Source organism: Myotis nattereri (assembly GCF_964212035.1).
Source record: "Myotis nattereri genome assembly, chromosome: 1".
Classification (NCBI taxonomy): domain Eukaryota; kingdom Metazoa; phylum Chordata; class Mammalia; order Chiroptera; family Vespertilionidae; genus Myotis; species Myotis nattereri.
In genome coordinates this window covers 160,528,137-160,546,668 of record NC_138075.1, presented here as the reverse complement: position 1 = coordinate 160,546,668, position 18,532 = coordinate 160,528,137, and the positions used below count along the sequence as shown (strand labels likewise).

At 50.4% G+C, this 18,532-nt stretch overlaps 1 protein-coding gene across 2 annotated transcripts in view; it reads left to right on the top strand.

Moving 5' to 3' along the window:
* Positions 1-10,698, top strand: part of NFKB1 (nuclear factor kappa B subunit 1) — a gene marked incomplete at its 5' end in the record, with an annotated part of 130,242 nt that extends 119,544 nt beyond the window's left edge. For both annotated transcript variants that reach the window (XM_081085577.1, XM_081085578.1), the window contains 5 exons: positions 2,939-3,063; positions 4,447-4,513; positions 4,837-5,009; positions 6,330-6,510; positions 9,815-10,698. In XM_081085577.1, the coding sequence (XP_080941703.1) occupies positions 2,939-3,063; positions 4,447-4,513; positions 4,837-5,009; positions 6,330-6,510; positions 9,815-9,972 (704 nt within the window). In that variant the 3' untranslated portion in view covers positions 9,973-10,698. The remainder of the gene's footprint in view (positions 1-2,938; positions 3,064-4,446; positions 4,514-4,836; positions 5,010-6,329; positions 6,511-9,814) is intronic.
* Positions 10,699-18,532: the final 7,834 nt, after the last annotated feature.

Below are 18,532 nucleotides of genomic sequence, written 5' to 3'. Positions count from 1 at the left end.
AGATGTAGGAACTTCTTTGAGGCACCACATTTTTCTGACAAGTAAAATCATATCCCAAATAAATGTTCTGGCTTCAGCAGCAAACATCCCAGCAGCCTTTTCTCTTCTCCTTTGTCTAGTTCACCTTTCTCTTGAATAAGCCTCTAGTTTGGCAAGTCAGTGGTTATATTTAAGAAATACCTTCAGGCAAGGAGCTATAACCCTTTCAAAAATGCTTTATCTTGGATTCTCAGTATCCCATGGAAGGAATGGCAAGTAACTGTGTCTTTAGTAGATAAATGAGGAAACTCAGATGAAAAACCTGGTCCTGGACCTGGAGAGTATCATGCTAAGTGAAAGAAGTCAGTCAGAGAAAGACAAGTATCACATGATCTCACTCATATGTGGAATCTCAGTAACAAAATAAACTGGTGAACGGAGTGGATCCAGAGATATGGAAGCATGGAACAGAGTGTGGACTCTCAGAGGGAAGGGGGGGCGCATTTAGAGGGTAAAGGGGGACATATGTAACACTTTCCACAATGAAGAATTATTTTTAAAAAAGAAAAACTTAGTCTTGAGCTCAAAGTCATGAAGCAGGTCACTTAAGGAACCAACATAGCTCAGCTCTTCTGGTCTTTGGTTCTGTAATTGTTCATCTGAATTTCTCCATTGTTTTCATTGTCAGATGACACTGCCTCATAAATCAGGCTAGGACTGGGATAATGAAATAAGAAATAGCATCAAGATTCTCCTTTGGCCCTAACCGGTTTGGCTCAGTGGATAGAGTGTCAGCCTGCGGACTGAAAGGTCCCAGGTTAAATTTCGGTCAAGGGCATGTACCTTGGTTGTGGGCACATTCCCAGTAGGAGATGTGCAGGAGGCAGCTGATCAGTGTTTCTCTCTCATCAGTGTTTCTAACTCTCTATCCCTCTCCCTTCCTCTCTGTAAAAGAATCAATAAAATATATTTAAAAAAAGAAAAAGATTCTCCTTTGACTCTCATGAGACACTCCCTATTATGTTTTTAATCTTTATTGAAAGTATTACAGATGTCCCCTTTTTCCCTATGGACCCATTCTAGCCCTCACCTGTTCCTCCCCGTCCCCCAGGCCTTGGTCACATTATTGTCTGCGCCCATGGGTTATGTATGGGTTATGCATATGTGCATACAGTTCTTTGGTTAATCACTTCCCACACCCCCACCCACCCCTGCCTTCCCTCTGAGGTTCAACAGTCTGTTCCATGCTTCTATGTCTCTGGATCTAGCACTCCCTATTATTACAGTTAGCACAAGTCAAATGTTCTCCCAGCAAGATAAAAACAAGTTCCTCTTCCCATAAGGGTGTGCTTCACTTGCTGCTGTCCTTAGACATTAAGCTAAACTCTCATTAAAAGAGTTGCTAAGCCTTTGAGAAATAACTTGAGCTCTAATCTTTGAGTTACTCTTGGTGTTCCTTGCTGTGGGCTAAGAAACAGACTAGATTTTCTAAGATCAACCCTAAATTCTTCAGTCACTATCCATCCTAGCAGAGGTGTTTTTTGGTGTTTTTGTTCAGTGATCAGGGCCCTGGCATGCTGTACCCAAGAATAAAACTGAACATGTTGTCACTAGACAGCAAGCGTCTTTGTTCTTTTGAGCAACTAGGAGAGGAAGTTGAGACATGCACATAAATGCGAACCTTGGGACCCTCATCCTGAGGGTGCACCCCAGCACCTGTAAACTGCCATTGTTGGTCCCCAAATTAAAGATGCATCATTCAGTCTATCCTATGGAGTTCAGTTTGAGAGTCAGAGTATTCCAAGTCTTTTGTTTTGAAAGTGTCCATGGTTGTATAGAGTATCATTAGATACCTTTACAATCAAAATAAATTAGAATTTAAGAGATGGTCTCTCTGCTGTAACCGGTTTGGCTCAGTGGATAGAGCGTCGGCCTGCGGACTGAAGGGTCCCGGGTTCGATTCCGGTCAGGGGCATGTACGTTGGTTGCGGGCACATCCCCAGTGGGAGGTGTGCAGGAGGCAGCTGATCGATGTTTCTCTCTCATCGGTGTTTCTAACTATCTCTCTCCCTTCCTCTCTGTAAAAAATCAATAAAATATATATTTAAAAAAAGAAAAAAAGAGATGGTCTCTGGATATTTCAGTAGAAATGTTTATATGTTTACTAGAGGCCCAGTGAATGAAATTCATGCATGGCGGGAGTGGGGGGGGGTCCCCTCAGCCCGGCCTGCGCCCTCTCGCAGTCCAGGATCCCTCAGGGGATGTCCAACTGCCGGCTTGTGGCTGGATGGCCTTCTGCTGCTGCACAGGCTGCTGTTTTGAGCTTTAGCAGTTGCTGCACGTGCATGGGCTGGGCCATCACAGTCTGTCCTGCGAACACTATTGAGTGGGTGAGTCAAGTGCGGAGGCTGGCTCACCCTGAGTTCCCTGCACTTCCCTGAGACACTGAGTTGTTCAGACTGATTGCCTTCTACAGAGAACGGTACCGGGATCGGGCCTAAGCCGGCAGTCGGACATTCCCCAACGGTTGTCGCAGTGAGCCAAGCAGCAGGCAGCCAGGGAGGAGCCCGAATCGGGCTGGGGGCCACGCCACTCATGCTCATCCCGGCCCACTGCGTGCTGCCACTGCATGGTAGTGCTGCCACAGTGTCGGGAGAGGCTCCTGACACAGTAGTGGTTGCGCTCACCAGCCTTGAGCTTGGCTTGTGGCTGAGCAGCCCTCCCCCTGTGGGAGTGCACTGACCACCAGGGGGCAGCTCCTGCATTGAGCGTCTGCCCCCTGGTTGTCAGTGTGCATCATAGCGACTGGTCATTTCGGTCGTTCCGCCATAACGGTTGCTTAGGCTTTTATATATATCAATAAGTAATGTTTTATATGTGTATATAATCTGACCCCCGCAGGCAATTGGAAATTAAAGAGGTGCAGGGTTACCTAATGCTATGTAACTTGACTTTGCAGGAGCAGATCCCCTGCTGGAGAACTTTGAGCCTCTCTATGACCTAGATGACTCGTGGGAAAGGGATGGAGATGATGAAGGGGTTGTGCCTGGAACCACACCTCTCGACATGGCCACCAACTGGCAGGTGAGTGTAGCTCTAGTCTGTTTCTGGCAGCTCCAGTGGGGGCTGAAGGTTCGGGAATGGAAGAACAGAGGCTCTGCCTGGGTCTTTATTCCCCAAAGCCCTTTGCCTTTTATTTTTTAAGAAAGTCTCCTTATTACGAGCTGGTTTTGTTGTTTGGAGATCTGTATGCCCCCAACAACAATCTGTGTGCTTATCTTGAAAAGCTTATCCATGAGAGATCTAGGTCAGCAGAGTTCTGAGTGTGAAGAGTATGCCTAATCTGATCCGAGTTCAGTTGTGAGAGAGGGTTAGACCAGAGAAAACACAAAATTCACATCAGGAGTTATCCATTCTGAACTGACACCAGAATTGCCTTTGTCTTCATTTCTGAAGCTGGAATAAATGCTACGGTTTGCTTGAACTTTGGTAAGTGATTTCTCCAACATAGAAGGAAACTGGAGATTCTTCTGAGGAGTTCAATAAAATGAACAAAGTAAACAGACTTAAAGCCTTCCTCAAACCACCACTGAGCTTTGAAGGTGAAAAGCGGGTACTAGGTCTTCCTGGTGAGAAGAGCCAGAGGGAGGAGGTGGGCAGCACACAGATCCCCAACACTACGAAGTCGACTGCCTCAGGGGAGGCGCTGCTCCACCTCCAAAAGCAGCTCCTGTGTCCCATGTGGACTGGGCTGAGGGACCCCGGCAGAGACCACACGGTTCCCCTTTTACACCGAGCACCTGGCTTTCCCAGAAGCCTTGCCACAGAATGCAGAAAGATAACCCAGTTCAGTGACCCAAGCCTTCCTTCCCCGGGGCAGCCAGCAGCCACGTGACTGCAGAGGACACAGAAAGGCCTCCATCGCTGTGGGATTTTTTTAGTTTAAACTTAAGACTTTTCTGGCCCCTCAGTTAGGATGTAGAGGCTAGAAGGCTAACACCAGGCCTTATGAGCATTTCTGTACCTCTGTTTGAGCAAGTTGATGAAACTCATTCTCGTAGCCTTTTCCTAGGGAGGGGGTCAGCGAGGGGACACAGGTGCACAGCTCTGAGGAAGGGCAGCCCCCTTTCTCCCCACCCCAGCTCTAGCGGAGACCTCACTGACCAATGACTGACCAAGACATGGCTGGCTTGGCAGCCTGCACTGCCTTTGGCCCTTGCTCTCTGTGAGGCTGGCTGAGTCCTCCAACCCTTCTCAGGCAGCTCCTGTGGAACACAGCCCCCCAGCCCCAAAGTTCCAAAGGGCCCGCGTACCCCTGGGCCATGGCACTGACTGCTCTCTCCACACTTCCATCTTCAGGGTACCAGAACCTCCCAAGAAGGACACTCTGAGTTCTTAGTTTAAAAAAAATAATTCCCTTGTGGTCCCTTTAATGTGCAATTGTTCCCTGTGTTTTTCTCCCACCAGGTATTTGACATATTAAATGGGAAACCTTATGAGCCCGAGTTTACAGCTGACGATTTACTGGCACAAGGTGAAGTCTCTTACCCAGTGTTGTCTCCACACCGTGACTTGGAGGGGGTGGGGAGAGCTGGCGTTATCCGGGATGTTCTGTAAAAGGCACAGTGGTTATTTCAGAATCAGAGGGTCCTTCCTGGAGGTATGAAAGGGAATAGCCAGTTGTAATCTACTAAAACACGTGCTGCTGGTACTCAGCGGGGCTTCTGCTGACTCTCAGGTAAAGGAGCTTGGTGGCCTCCAGGGGGCACTGGAGGGTGAGCAGTGTGGCAGCCACCACGCCCTGCAGTCTGTCTCAGTCCAGCCAGGACAGCCGGGTTTCTTCTTCATTTCCTTCAGGAGACATGAAGCAGCTGAATGAAGATGCAAAGTTGCAGCTCTACCAGTTGCTAGAATTTCCCGATCCAGACAAAAACTGGGCCACTCTGGCACAGAAATTAGGTCTGGGGGTACTCAATAACGCCTTCCGGCTGAGTCCCGCTCCTTCCAAAACTCTCATGGACAACTACGAGGTAACGCATCGCCTGACCTTGCTAACCACATGCATTTGACTGTGCTCTGATGTCACGATTGGGCCCAGCCCCTTCCCTTTCCCTTAATTCTGAAGAAAATCCATCCTTACCCATGTCCTGCGGGTGGCCCTAGCCAAGATCAAAACCCTCCTTCCCGGAAGGCTGTTTTCAGATGCCTGGAGATTTTATGCAAAAATGACACCTCGGGCTTGGGCCAGGTAGCTAAGTGGGTTGCAGCGCCGTCCCAATGAGCCAGGGTTGCGGGCTCAGTCCCCGGTCGGGGCACCTACAGGAGACCACCAATGAATGCATGGATCCATAAACAACAAATCAGTGTTTCTCTCTCCCCATCTCTAACATAATTTTTTTTAAAGGAATTTTTTTAAAATGCTACCTAGAGGGTCAGGATGGTCACCGAACTTTGATGTCCCTAGATCAGCGGTTCTCAACCTGTGGGTCGTGACGCCTTTGGCAGTCAAACGACCCTTTCACAGGGGTCGCCCAAGACCGTCCTGCATATCAGATATTTACATTATGATTCATAACTAACAGCAACATTACAGTTATGAAGTAGCAACAAAAATAATTTTATGGTTGGGTCACAACAATGAGGAACTGTATTTAAAGGGCCAGAAGGTTGAGAACCACGGCCCTAGATAAACACAACAGACTGTAATCAATAGTCATGCCTTTCCTCTCCCGAGAGAATGCCTGATCCCTTACCAGGACATGGAATAGGCTGTCTGTGAGGTGACTCCTAGTGGAGCCATTATCTGGTGACATTTTCATTTCTAAAACTAGAAGATTAAAAAACACGGGGAGAAATTATTTTCTTTTGAAAGTTGTATTGATAGCTCTTGTTGTTTCTCAGTGGTTTTCAGGGCTTCAGTTTCCACAGGGATAATGCATATTCTTAGCTCTAGGTAGTTTCCCTGCCTCAGCACACACACACACCTCTCTCCCTCTCTCTCTCTCTCTCTCTCTCTCTCTCTCTCTCTCTCTCTCTCTCCCTCCCTCCCTCTCTCCCTCCTTCCCTCCCCCTCTTCTCCACCTCCTCACCCCCCTCCACCCCCAACCCCCATACTATAAAGCACTGCTCTGTAATTTCCTGAGTGCTTTGAGCTGAAACAGGAAACCTGACTCACAGACAGTGTTTTCTTAGACGCCCTCTGCGCCGACCTCTCCAGGACCACCTGGCTCTGGTGGTGGAGGAAGCCGCTTGGAGAGGGAAGGGTGTGGTGTGGTGTTCACAGCTGCCTGGCTGTTCCCTGCCCCGGTTTTCACACGAGAACATACTCTTTCTTCCTTTCTTCCCTGCAGGTCTCTGGAGGGACAATACGAGAGCTGCTGGAGGCCCTGAGACAGATGGGCTACACTGAGGCCATCGAGGTGATCCAGACAGCCTTCTGCACCTCGGGGACCGCAGCCCCCGGCCCCGCGAAGACCACCACGCAGGCCCACTCCCGGCCTCTCTCGCCTGCCTCCACAAGACAGCAGATAGGTAAAGAGAAAAGACAGGGCGTTGAGATATTTTCCTGCCTCTCGGTGCAGTGTGTTCAGTCGCTTGGGATATGGCCGGTCCTCCCCACCATTCTCTCCTGAATATACTGTCCCCGTGTCCGTCTCCTCCCCGCCGGGGGGCGGGGGGGCTCACAGTTCTCCCTCCTGCCCTCCTGACACCGCTGCTCAGGAAAAGGGCTGTCCCCAGAGTGGTCACAGTTACATGCGAGTTACTTAGGTTCACAACAAATCCTCAAAACAACATGTAGGGGGTTAAGGTAAATAGTATTTCTCTTGTCTTTTTAATGTAAAAGAGACGGAGAGAGAAATGCAGGGGAACCAGTACTGGCACCCAGCGGCGACACTGCTTCTCTCCGCCCCCCCCTCAGCCTCCCCCACGCTCAGGACATGGACCTCATCTCCCACCCCTCCCACCCCTCAGCCTCCCCCATGCTCAGGACATGGACCTCCTCTCCCACCCCTCCCCACCCCTCAGCCTCCCCCACGCTCAGGACATGGACCTCATCTCCCACCCCTCCCACCCCTCAGCCTCCCCCACGCTCAGGACATGGGCCTCATCTCCCACCCCTCCCACCCCTCAGCCTCCCCCACGCTCAGGACATGGGCCTCATCTCCCACCCCTCCCACCCCTCAGCCTCCCCCACGCTCAGGACATGGGCCTCGCCTCCCACCCCTCCCACCCCTCAGCCTCCCCCACGCTCAGGACATGGGCCTCGTCTCCCACCCCTCCCACCCCTCAGCCTCCCCCACGCTCAGGACATGGGCCTCGTCTCCCACCCCTCCCACCCCTCAGCCTCCCCCACGCTCAGGACATGGACCTCATCTCCCACCCCTCAGCCTCCCCCACGCTCAGGACATGGACCTCATCTCCCACCCCTCCCACCCCTCAGCCTCCCCCACGCTCAGGACACAGGCCTTGTCTCCCACCCCTCCCACCCCTCAGCCTCCCCCACGCTCAGGACATGGACCTCATCTCCCACCCCTCAGCCTCCCCCACGCTCAGGACACAGGCCTTGTCTCCCATCACTCTTGGCTCCATCTGTCAGCCACATAAAACGTGTAACGTGATGGACTCTCACAGCCCAGCAGTCCTGTATTTCCCTTTGTTCTCCCGCTCTCTAAGCAGCCATTTCATGCTTTTTCTGTCTAACCCCCAGCATCCCTTCCCCTGCGCTCCTGGTTTCCCCCTCCCTCTGGATCACACAGCAGAGCTGCTCAGGAGAATTTCCCAGGGTGTTCTTTCCGCCTTCTCGCCTCCCCTTGGCCCCTGCAGTCGGGCCCATCCCCCCTCCACCAGGTCCGCTCATCTCGTGATGCCCCGCATCTGGTCACCTGCTCACCGTCCTTCTGGTCTTCTCCGCTGCTCTCAGCACACATGCCAGTTGGCCACCCCCTGCTCCACAGTCTCCCCTCTTGGCTTTCCCACAGCACGCACACCCTGGTGCCTCCTCCGCACACCTCTGAAACTCACAGCCCTGCAGAGCCCAGTCCTGGCACTCCTTACCCGCCCTTCCTTACAGGGGACTGTTGTTCCCACCTGAACTGAGTACTGGCCATGTCAGTCAGAAGCCCTGCCGCTGCCGCGCTCCAGGAGGTCCAGGCAAAAGCCTAAGCATTCCTATGAATGCGCCCTGGCCCAAACCTCCCTACAGCCAGCCGTCTCGTTTCTTCCTCTCTGCAGCCACCACCCTCGTCCAGTCCCCTGTCACTGCTTGTCTCCATTCCTGCAGCAACTCCTGGTCAGTCTCCGGTTTCCCTCAGTCCATTCTTCACACAACGGGAAGTTTTAAAAATCAGTGAGAGCCCTGGCCGGTGTGGCTCAGTTGATTGAGCGTCGTCCCATGGACCAGAAGGTCACTGGTTGGATTCCCTGCCAGGGCACATGCCGTGACTGGGGGCTCGATCCCCAGGAGGAGGCATGAAGGAGGCAGCTGATCGCTGTTTCTCTCTCACATCTGTGTTTTTCTCTCTCCCTCTCGCTTCCTCTCTAAAATCAATAGAAACCTATTTTTAAAACCTTAGTGAGATTATAGTACTCCTGTTGTATACTCTCCAATTCATTCATCTATTCAACAAACCCACTGCACACAGCACTGTTGGAGGCTTCGAGCAATAAAGGCAGGTCCCTTCTTTATCCATTCTGTTTTACACATGGCTTTCCTCTGCCCTTCCTCCCACCCCTCGCCTGGCTCACTAGCCCACCCAGCCTTAGGGCCACGGAACCTGCTCTTCCCCTTCCCTGCAAAGAGCCTCCTTGCCTTGCTCCTTCTTGCCACTCAGTTTTGGCACCAGTGTCGCCTTGTCAGGGGCCCTTCCAGGGAGGTCGGGACGGGAATAATGTAACCACCAGGAAAATCACCCACATCTCCTGCCTTGTGACCTCATGTTCCTTCCACACAAAGGAGTGGGTGCTATATATTAAAAAGCATTAAGCCTTTGATTTGAGGTTATTATTAAAATACTTCACAGTTCCCAACACATAAGAGAAACCCAAGAAAGATTAGATGCTTGGATAAATCAATCGGTAACAAGACAATAGCCATGTCACTGCCATTAGAGTCTTCACTTGAATATTGGAATTTAATATATAAGATGGCATTTTGATTCAGGTATATTAGACTTCTGTTCCTTTGATCACTCTCTCTATACAGGAAATAATTCACGTTGTTCATTCAAATCCATAAAGACACTTCTCAACAAGGAGAGTTTGACCTAATTGCCCAGTATAGACTCGTTTTCATCAAAATCACTTTCTTTTTTGCTACCAAAATCTCTTTGAGTCAGTGTATAGTGCTTACTAGCATATGAGGTCCAGAAAGGGCCTCTTATTTTTAGTTCCTACTTTTTTCACCAATTTACTTTCAGCAGTTTCCCCTACTTCAGCTATAAAATAGGTAATACGGTGGTTGGAAAAATGCACCTGATTTCTAAGAGAGAAAGGTACACGTGGAGTCAAGAGAATTCAAAAAGGATTCTGATAAACGTGAGACTAGATTGTAAGAAAGACGTGAAAACATTTGGCTCATTTTGGTATCCTCACAGCTTTGGTATCTTCACAGTTTTTCTCTTACTCTGGGTGCATTTGGCCCCTCACCCCACTGATGGGCAGTGACAAGCCGTCGGTGTAGGTGGAATGTAGTGACTTGTAGAAGCTAATGGGCAAAAATAGCCCACATGCCTTTTCGGTGGAAGCTTTGAGCGGGGGCTGGAATGAAAGGTATGAAAAGAAAGGCTTGGCCTGGTTCCCAGCTGCGCCCAAGTGACTCCCTGCTTTTCCCCCTCAGACGAGCTGCGAGACGACAGCATCTGTGACAGCGGCGTGGAGACGTCCTTCCGCAAACTCAGCTTCACAGACTCTCTGACCGGCGGCGGCTCACTGCTCATGCTTAACAAAATGCCCCACGATTACGGGCAGGAAGGACCTATCGAAGGCAAAATTTAGCCCTCGCAATTTCCAACACCCTGTAACCAAAGTTCTGCAATTCCATTGGGTTTGCCGAAAGAAGGAAGGGAAGTGCGTCGGGGGGTGCTCCAAGGAACACCGGCCGGCCTGGGTGGTTCTGGACTTGACTCAAGGCCTCGGAAAGAAACCTGGCTGAAGAAACCTGGCTGCCTCTATGGTTCTTGAAAGCATTTCGGTTCGGCTCACTGGCAGGTAGCAGCCACAGCCACAGCCACAGCCTTTGGTGGGGCTGGTGCCTCTGGGAGGGGAGGCGCCTTGCGGGGCCTTGCCAGCTGCTTTCCCTGTGTTGCCGCTGCCCTCTGCTGCGCGCCTGCTGTCACTGAAAGGCTAACGGTGCCCACCCGGTGTTCTTCCCAGCTGTCCACAGCACAGTCGTGCTTTCAGATTAAGAATTACGAGAATTCTTAATATTTTATCAAGGATATTTTAAATGGGGTATTTTGAAATGAGGGTCAGTGTATAATTAAAAAATGCTTCCTGCTTTTTCTAACGGGGTTTATCTCTGTGATTTGAGAAACAACGTGCACCTGGGATGTGTCAATATTTAAACACGGTTATAATCAGTGCTGAAAACGGTGTTTTTCCCCTTTTCTGCATTTTGCTATTGTAAATATGTTTTTAGATCAAATACTTTAAAAGAAAAAATGTTGGATTTATAAATGCTATTTTTTATTTTACTTTTATAATAAAAGGAAAAGCAAATGGATGGCCTCGTCTTATTGGATCTCGACAGATACTGTTTGTGTAACCACAAGACCATTCCACAGCCTGGTTTTCACATTCACATTTCCCTGGAGAGTCGATATTTTGATCTAGAAATAAACAAAGCTATCAAAAGAAGAGTGTGCTAACTGGCAATGAAAGCTCTGGGTTTGTTAAATCCTTGCTTGGCTCGTCCCATTTAGGCTGTATCGCCTCCCTTCCTCCATCTCATGCCCGGCCCTTCCTCCTCACCTCCCAGGGTGCTCCCATGCCTTCGTGGTGCACAGAGGCTTGGAATGGCAGCATCCCAGGGGGTCTTGTACAAGGAACCTGCCAGCGTGGCGCCCTGCTGCACTGCTCTCCGCTCAAAGAACTGGAAATGAGGGAGCGGAGAAATGACAAGTGAATGAGGTGCTGTGGTGGCCACTGGGTTTGCAACCAAGATCCCTCTTTCACGGGGGACTTGTCGGCCCGGCGCTGGGAGCACACTTGGCGGACGGCCTCAGCTGCGCAGAGGCCACGCAGGGCACCCCCACTTCCATGGCGGTTCCATATGACGCTGATGGACGTGGTGGGTGAAAGCCCGTCCAACCCAGGACACCGTGGAAGGGCTGTTGGACCTCAGAGCTCCCTCCAGGTGGCTGCGGTGCTGTTTGGATCTGCATCCCAGCTTAAGGCTGCCCTCTGCCCGGCGCTCTTTTTGTTCCCCTCCTTCCCACAGGGTAGAGCCCCAGGCACTCCCAAATGAACATCCTGCACATGGGCCTCCGTCTGAGCCGGCTTCCCAGAGAACGCAACCCGCACAGACGCCAGGAACTAGCGCTGACCAGTGGTTCACAGCATGTGAAGTCATTTACGTGTGAAAGCCCCCCAGTGGGGTATGTACAGTTACCAGTTTGCAGACAAGGAAACTGAGGCCTCAGAAGTTCGAGTAGGCAATGGCGAAGCTGCTTCTGAGTTTACACCCAGGTCCGCTTCGCTCCAGAGCTCATGGGTTGGAGAATTATCTTGGTAGGATTAGAAAGTGGATTAAAATAATTGAGTCCAAAAGCAGACCCCAAAATATATAGGAATTTAGTATATGATAAAGTAAAATGTCAAATCAATGAGGAAAAGATGATTAATCAGTAAGTGGATGTTCCAAACTCATAAATTATTTGGAAAAATAATCCATCTGAACTCCGGTGTTCCTCCTTTCATCAAAATAATTTCCAAGTCTATCAGAAATTAAACCATAAAAATACTAGAAACCGCCCTCGCCAGTTTGGCTCAATGGATGGAGCGTCGGCCTGTGAACTGAGGGGTCCCGGCTTCAATTCCGGTCAAGGGCATGTACGTTGGTTGCAGGCACATTCCCGGTGCCGGGTGTGCAGGAGGCAGCTGATTGATGTTTCTCTCTTATCGATGTTTCTAACTCTCTATCCCTCTCCCTTCCTCTCTGAAATCAATAAAGATATATTTTAAAAATTAAAATAAAAATACTAGAAATCATGGACAAATAACCTTGAAACAGAGAAGGCCTTTCTAAGCAAGACTATTCAATGGTGTAAAATAGTTCATTTTACAGTGTGTCCCAAATGAGTGAATTTTTAAAAAATTCTTCTATTTTCTATTATATTGCCATTTCTCCATACATCCCAATTAATTATTCCAGTTTTTGAAAGTTGTATCTTTAAATTAAAAAAAAGAAATAGATCTGACTTTAATTCTCCAACAAACCCATGCCTCCACTCCCCCATAGCTCCTCCATGTGTCAGGTCGTCCCTTCCCATCTGGCCACGATGTGGCCTCCTGGCTCTCAGTACAACGCTGACACTCCTCCCACTGACGGGAGGAGGCCCACTCCCTCCCTGTGAACCCAGGAGGACCTGGGGGCAAGAATGGAAGTGATTTCCAAGCTCAGGTCAGAAAATGCAACGCAACTTCTGCCTCGTCCCCCCAAGTCACTCCCTCTTGGGACCCAGTTACCATGCTCTGAGGGAGCCGTGTGGCCACATGGAGCTGTCAGCCAACAGCCTTCACTGAGGCCACAGCCAGCGCCAAATTCAACCCGCAGATGTGTGGGGCGGGGAAGAAGTAAGATGATTCCAGCCTCCAGCCATTGAGTCACACCTGACTAGCCTTCAAGCTACCTCAGCTGACCTTGCCCAAGTTGAGTCAGGCTGCTCAGCCCCACCCGAGCCCTACCCACATGGCAGATCATGAGTAAGTGAAGTAATGGTTGACGTTGTAAGCCCTGGGTGCAGAGTGGATTGTTGCCACTCTCCAGGTCTCTAACCTGGCAGTTCCCCCACCAGAAGGTCACTTTGAAGAGAAGCTGACTTCTGGAGGAACAACTAAGCAGCTCATGCTGAGACTAAAAATAACATCCCCCTTTTTAATAGGAAGCGCATTTCTCTTCAGTTCCAGAAGCTTCCTCTTCCTCCCCCCCCAGATCTCAGTACTGACCTGAGCCTCCGCATGCTGCTCTAAAGAAAAGGCAGGTGATGCCGGCTGTGCCTCTGAGGCAGGAGTCTTTCGTTTTGTACCAGCAGATGGGGATGCGTGCCAGGAGGCACCCGGCTCAGGTGGAAAGCTGCAATGGGTTGAACTAACCCTGCCCTGGAAGCTCGTCTCTCGGCAGGAAGGCACTTAAAAATAGCTTCCTCAGAACCTCCGTCTCCTCGTGATGTCCCCGTACTCTGCAGGCCTAACCTAGGCATTTTCAGGATCAGCCGTCTTTCTTTTTTGGCAGAAGGAAGCCCTGCGGCTGCCCATTCACCCAGCTGAGTCCCCTGCAGGAGTCACAGGTGGCGCGGTTGTCCCGGCCTCCAGCAGGGAGCGCAGCCCCACAGGCCGGCCCTTCTGCAGCTTAGCAGGGGGAAGGGAGGGAAGGAGACAGGAGGATTTGAGCGTTTATTACATGCCACCCCCTTTGCATGAATGATCACTACTATTCTCAAGACAGCCTTATCAGGTACATATTAAACCCCAATTTTACAATAAGGAAGCATCATCGAGGTAGTAGCTAACTCACCCAAGGTTCAAATCCAGATCTGATTGCACAGCTTATTCTTTAATGATGTCTGACGTCCTTTGAAGGAAAGATGCTGCATTTAAAAGAGAAAGAAAATCCATACGAATCTGTACAAAGATGATGAACTTACACTCCAACCAAAAGGCAAAAAGAGAGTACTACTAAAAGCATATGTTGCTGACATATTAACATGACCTGCTTTTCTTCCCTAATAACAGGCTATGAATTTTTCATAGACTGGACACCCGTGGTTGCATCACTTTCTCCTTATTTTGTGCTTTTGGTGGAATTTTCCTTCTGATTTGTGCTTCCCTGGGTAATAGACTTGGGGAGGCACAGGAGTCAAGAGAAGATGAAACTAAACTTCTGTTTATTTTCTTGAGGATCACAGAACTTGGAGCTGGACAGGATCTCAAAGATCACCTAAATAACTCGCCCTGTGGCCATCTTTTTTAAACACCCACAGTGTGAAAGCATCTCCTCATACAGCCCTCCCTGCAGTCCTACAGCTTTGTTTAAAAACCAGTCCCAGCGACAACAAGTTCCTGTCCACTGGTTTCCTAGGTCATCAGTTGGCTTAGGGGTTGGGGGAGACACTGAGGAGGGGTTTAAAATTAAACGAATGTCTTTCTCCATTATTATGGATTCCAGTATGCCTACAACAGCCTGCTTCCATTACCCTGGGCAAGGGACCAGTTGCATAAATTGTTGCAGCGTCTTAGAATGAGAGGGATATAGGGGCTGCTTCTCACTTCTGTCAACTAGCTTTTCTATGTCACTGTCTCTTTTCAAAATGATTATTTCATTGAAATATCACAACAGCCCTCAAAGAACAAGATTTCTTAAGCATCTGTTACATGTGAGGCACTACAGTGGGTGGTCATCGTTCATTATTTTATATTACTTGTTCAAAAACCCTGTGAAGTAAGAATTTTGTCTCCATATTACAGATGAGGAAACTGAGGCACACATGAAACATTTAACTGCAGGATCTGCAGACACCAGCGGACCATGTGCGAATGAAGCACACTTGCAGCAAGCGGCAGGGCGGGTAGGGTGTCTCTCTTCCACTTCGCCATGAAGGGATCGGGCTGACAGTCACTCTTCCTCCCACCCTTCGCTCCCAAGGTCTTGCTAGAGGTCATGGTCCCAGTGAGCTGGCAGGACAATGGAGCATAGAGGAGTGCAGATAGGAGTCACTTCCTCTCCCACTGCCCTGGAGGAAAACTTTAGTCCCAGGCCGCACTAAGAGCAGGCAGGCTATGGGGGTTACTTGTGTTCTCATTATTAGGAGGAGGGTTGGTTTTGGTGAACAGGTTCCAGTCTCTGCACCGATCAACATTCCTTACCTGAATGATGGAGGCTGAACCTGAAGGTTCTTGCTGGTTCCAACTGGTATGCAAACACCCACTCACTCTAAAAGTCGTCTGCAATCATGGTAAATGGCCCTCTCCAAAGGCAAGTTCATTTCCCAGGATGAAAAATGGAAGTTACGTTGTAAGGACAAAGCCAGTTTTCCGTAAGGAAATCCTCAGAGATGACCCAGGGTATTAGGTCAGGTAAAGTAGGGAAGTACAGTGAAGACTTGTTGCCCTGGCACTGACTCACGGAGCACGCCTGCTCTGCAGCCTCCAAGGGACCACGGGCTTGTTGGTGTCTAGGCTAAGGTCTGCAAGGGGCCATGGCCCTTGAGATCCCCCCATAGGAGAGGGGCAAGCCAGATCATCCTTCTGTGATCTGCAGAGAACGGGCAGGACTTTGATTCCCAATTTTCAGATGAATGGGAGAGGGACAGAAGTTGGTTCTTGGGTAAATACTATTCTCCAGACCAGAAGACTCGCAGATAACACAGAATTCTAGAAGCCCCTCCTCCCAGGACTCCTTCCTGGGATCCAGGAGGCAGAGTTGGTGCTGAAGTTGCTGCGATGGAACCTGGAGGCATACAATTCATGGGGGGCGGGGGGGGGGGGGCGCGGCGGGTGTCCAACTCGGGATGGTTATGAGTTGATGCTGGGTACCATTCAACCAGGTTGTTCGGTTTATTCTCTGGCAAAAAGAGAGAGAGGTATTTTTTCTGTTTCAAAACTGTTTTTGTTCCCCTTCCCTTTCCTTAGGTAAGCATCCACAACTTATTTTTGTTTGAAAAATTTAAGTGAGAAGCTTCATGCCATGGACTTTTTTTTTTCATTTGCAGAACACCTGTTTATCACTTTGTTCAAATATAAATGTTCCCTTTTGCTCTTGAAATAAATGTTCTTTTGTAACTTTTGATTTAAAAAGAACTTTTGAAAAAAAACAAAACCTTTAAATATGAATGTTTTCATTTACAAAATATTTTCGAATATTCTCACAACAATCTGAGAGCTATACAGGGAGGGGTCTTACTCCTGCCCTCACCCACGGAATGACAAGCATGTGATGCCCCGAGGTCCCTGGGCTAGTGTGAAGCGTGAGGACTGGACTCAGCCTTCAGTGCTCACCCTGCGCTCCCAGCCCCGCTCTGCAGTCCGCTGCCGCCCTGGAGGGGCTGGTCACACAGATGTGCCCCGGAGAGGGGCTGCACAGCGGGCCCAGCACAGGCTCTGGTGGCTGGCTCAGCAGCAGGAAGCCAGCATCCCACCAGCAAGTGGGCTGAGCGGATCTGCTGGTTTTCCTCTCCCCACCCTTCTCCTTCTGCCTGCTCTCCTCCCTTTGCTTTGGGGCCCTCAGCAGCTGTTTTTCCCACATCGGCCTGGTTCTGCCCAGCAACTCAAGCCAGGGCTCCCCCCCTCTCCCCGGAGTGTCAGCAGAGTCCTGCTCCAGCGGAAATGGCCTGGCCCAACATCACAGAACCAGAACCCACTGCACGGGAACCACCCCTCCGCCTCTCCCCTGCCCCCATCACCTTCTCCTGTCCCTCAAGGGGCAGGACAGCCCCAAAGGACAGCTCCAGTCTTCTTTAGGCGCAACCCCCACCCCCTCCTGTCACTGCCCTGGGCCACAGCGGTTTGCCTCCCCAGGAGGGATGGGCGTGCTGAGGAGGGCCTATGTGCCTGGAGGAGCAGGCCCTCAGCACGATGCCAAGGCAGCCCTTGCCGTCTGCTTTGCCCATGCTGAGCTGGGAAGGTCACAGCCAGCAGCTGGCCTGACTGCCTTCCTCCCTCGCCAAAGGCAGGTCTGGAATGATGATGAGCATATGCACACAGCAGATGGGCCAGGGACCTTGTTGATTCTGAAAGGCAGAGGCTCCAGGCTTAAACCTTCGGGAAAGAACATGTGGGCAGCGAGTCATCCACCTGCCACAGGCCAACCCTCCGAGAGAAGAGGCCCTGCTGAGCCAGGGAGCCCCTCCGCCACGCCCTCCTCTGCCGGACATCACTTCTTCCTTCAGACGGTGCCTGACTCAGCCTCAGCCCTACTGCCCTCCGTTACTGCTCCTTCGAAGCGCTCAGCCGACTCCTCCCCCGTCAATCGTCCATTCCAGAGGCTTTGTGCTGTTTTCAAGGTCCATAGTGATTAAATTAGGATTAAAAATCACCCAGATGCCACCCTTTGCCAAGGTAGCAACACGGAAAGGAAAGGACGTAAACGGAAGGCAGAGAGTAGGAAGTGTTGCTGGGCAGGGCTGACCCTGTGCGCAGTCAGCTGGAGGGGAAATTAGAGCTCCCTACACACTTGCTCTCTCTCTCTCTCTCTCTCTCTCTCTCCTCATTCTCTTTCTTGTTCTCTCTGTCCCTTTCTTTTTCTCTCCTCCTTTCTTTCTCTTCTTTTTGTCTTCCTTCCTCTTTCCCCATCTCCCTTCTGTTTCTCTTCCTTGATGTTTCCCTCTCTCTCTCCCCCCATTTCTCTTTCTTTCTCTCCCCCCCGCCCTCTCTCTCTCCCAGAGAATCAAACTTCTCCACTGCTCCTGGAAGTGGGGTTCTTAAGACAGCTTTAGAAAATGGAGTTTCTAAGATTCTCACGGGAGAATGGGGTGTGGTAACAGGCTTTAACTGTGTGGAGTTCCATTCCTCAGGTTCCAAAGTCCCATGTCCCTTAAGCCAGTCCTGAAAGCTGGGGTTCCAGCAGAGCCAAACGACGGGCCAGGGTTCAGAGCTTTAGTTCCATGTTGCAGTTAAAGTCCAGCATCAGGCTAAAGTCCATTAGTCCGTTGTGTGGAGTCCACATGGCTGTGGGCCACGCGGGCAAATTGCAGGGGAATGTGGCCCCTGCAACAGGAGACCCAGGAACCCGGTGTGTCAGAGAGAGATCGGCTCATTTGTCCAGGAGTTTAAATATTCAGGTTACGTGCCCCTGCAGTGGCCACACCTATTCTGGCCGCTGACGCACTTCCAGGTGTGACTGACAGCTATGCATCTTCCCCCCTCACTCGGACCTCACTAGGCATGCGTCTACACTGCCTTTGTCCAGTTCGTTCCCCTGGGGAAAGACTTGGAGAGTGTTAAATCAGCAAAGCTGTATAAATGGCATGCCTATGTTATCTAGTCCTCCCTTTACTCCTTTCCTGTTAAATAATAACCAGATTATTACAACGGTATCATTTTCTCTCTTTCTCTTTCTCTTTGTCTTCCTTTTCCTTTCTTTCCCTTCCTCTCTCTCTCTCTCTCTCTCTCTCTCTCTCTCTCTCTCTCTCTCTCTCTCTCTCTCTCCCTCTCTCAGCCTTCCCTTTCTTTCAAGAAAGACTCCTGCATTCCAGCGCACTGGCACCCAGCTCTCTGAAGCCCCGAGAAGGAGTGGAGTGGGAGTGGAGGCCCTGCAAGCTCTTCCTTAGACTTAGCCTCCCTGCCTTACGCTGGGGAAGCCTCCTGGAACCAGGGCCCTGGCCCGGGGCAGCCCCTGCAC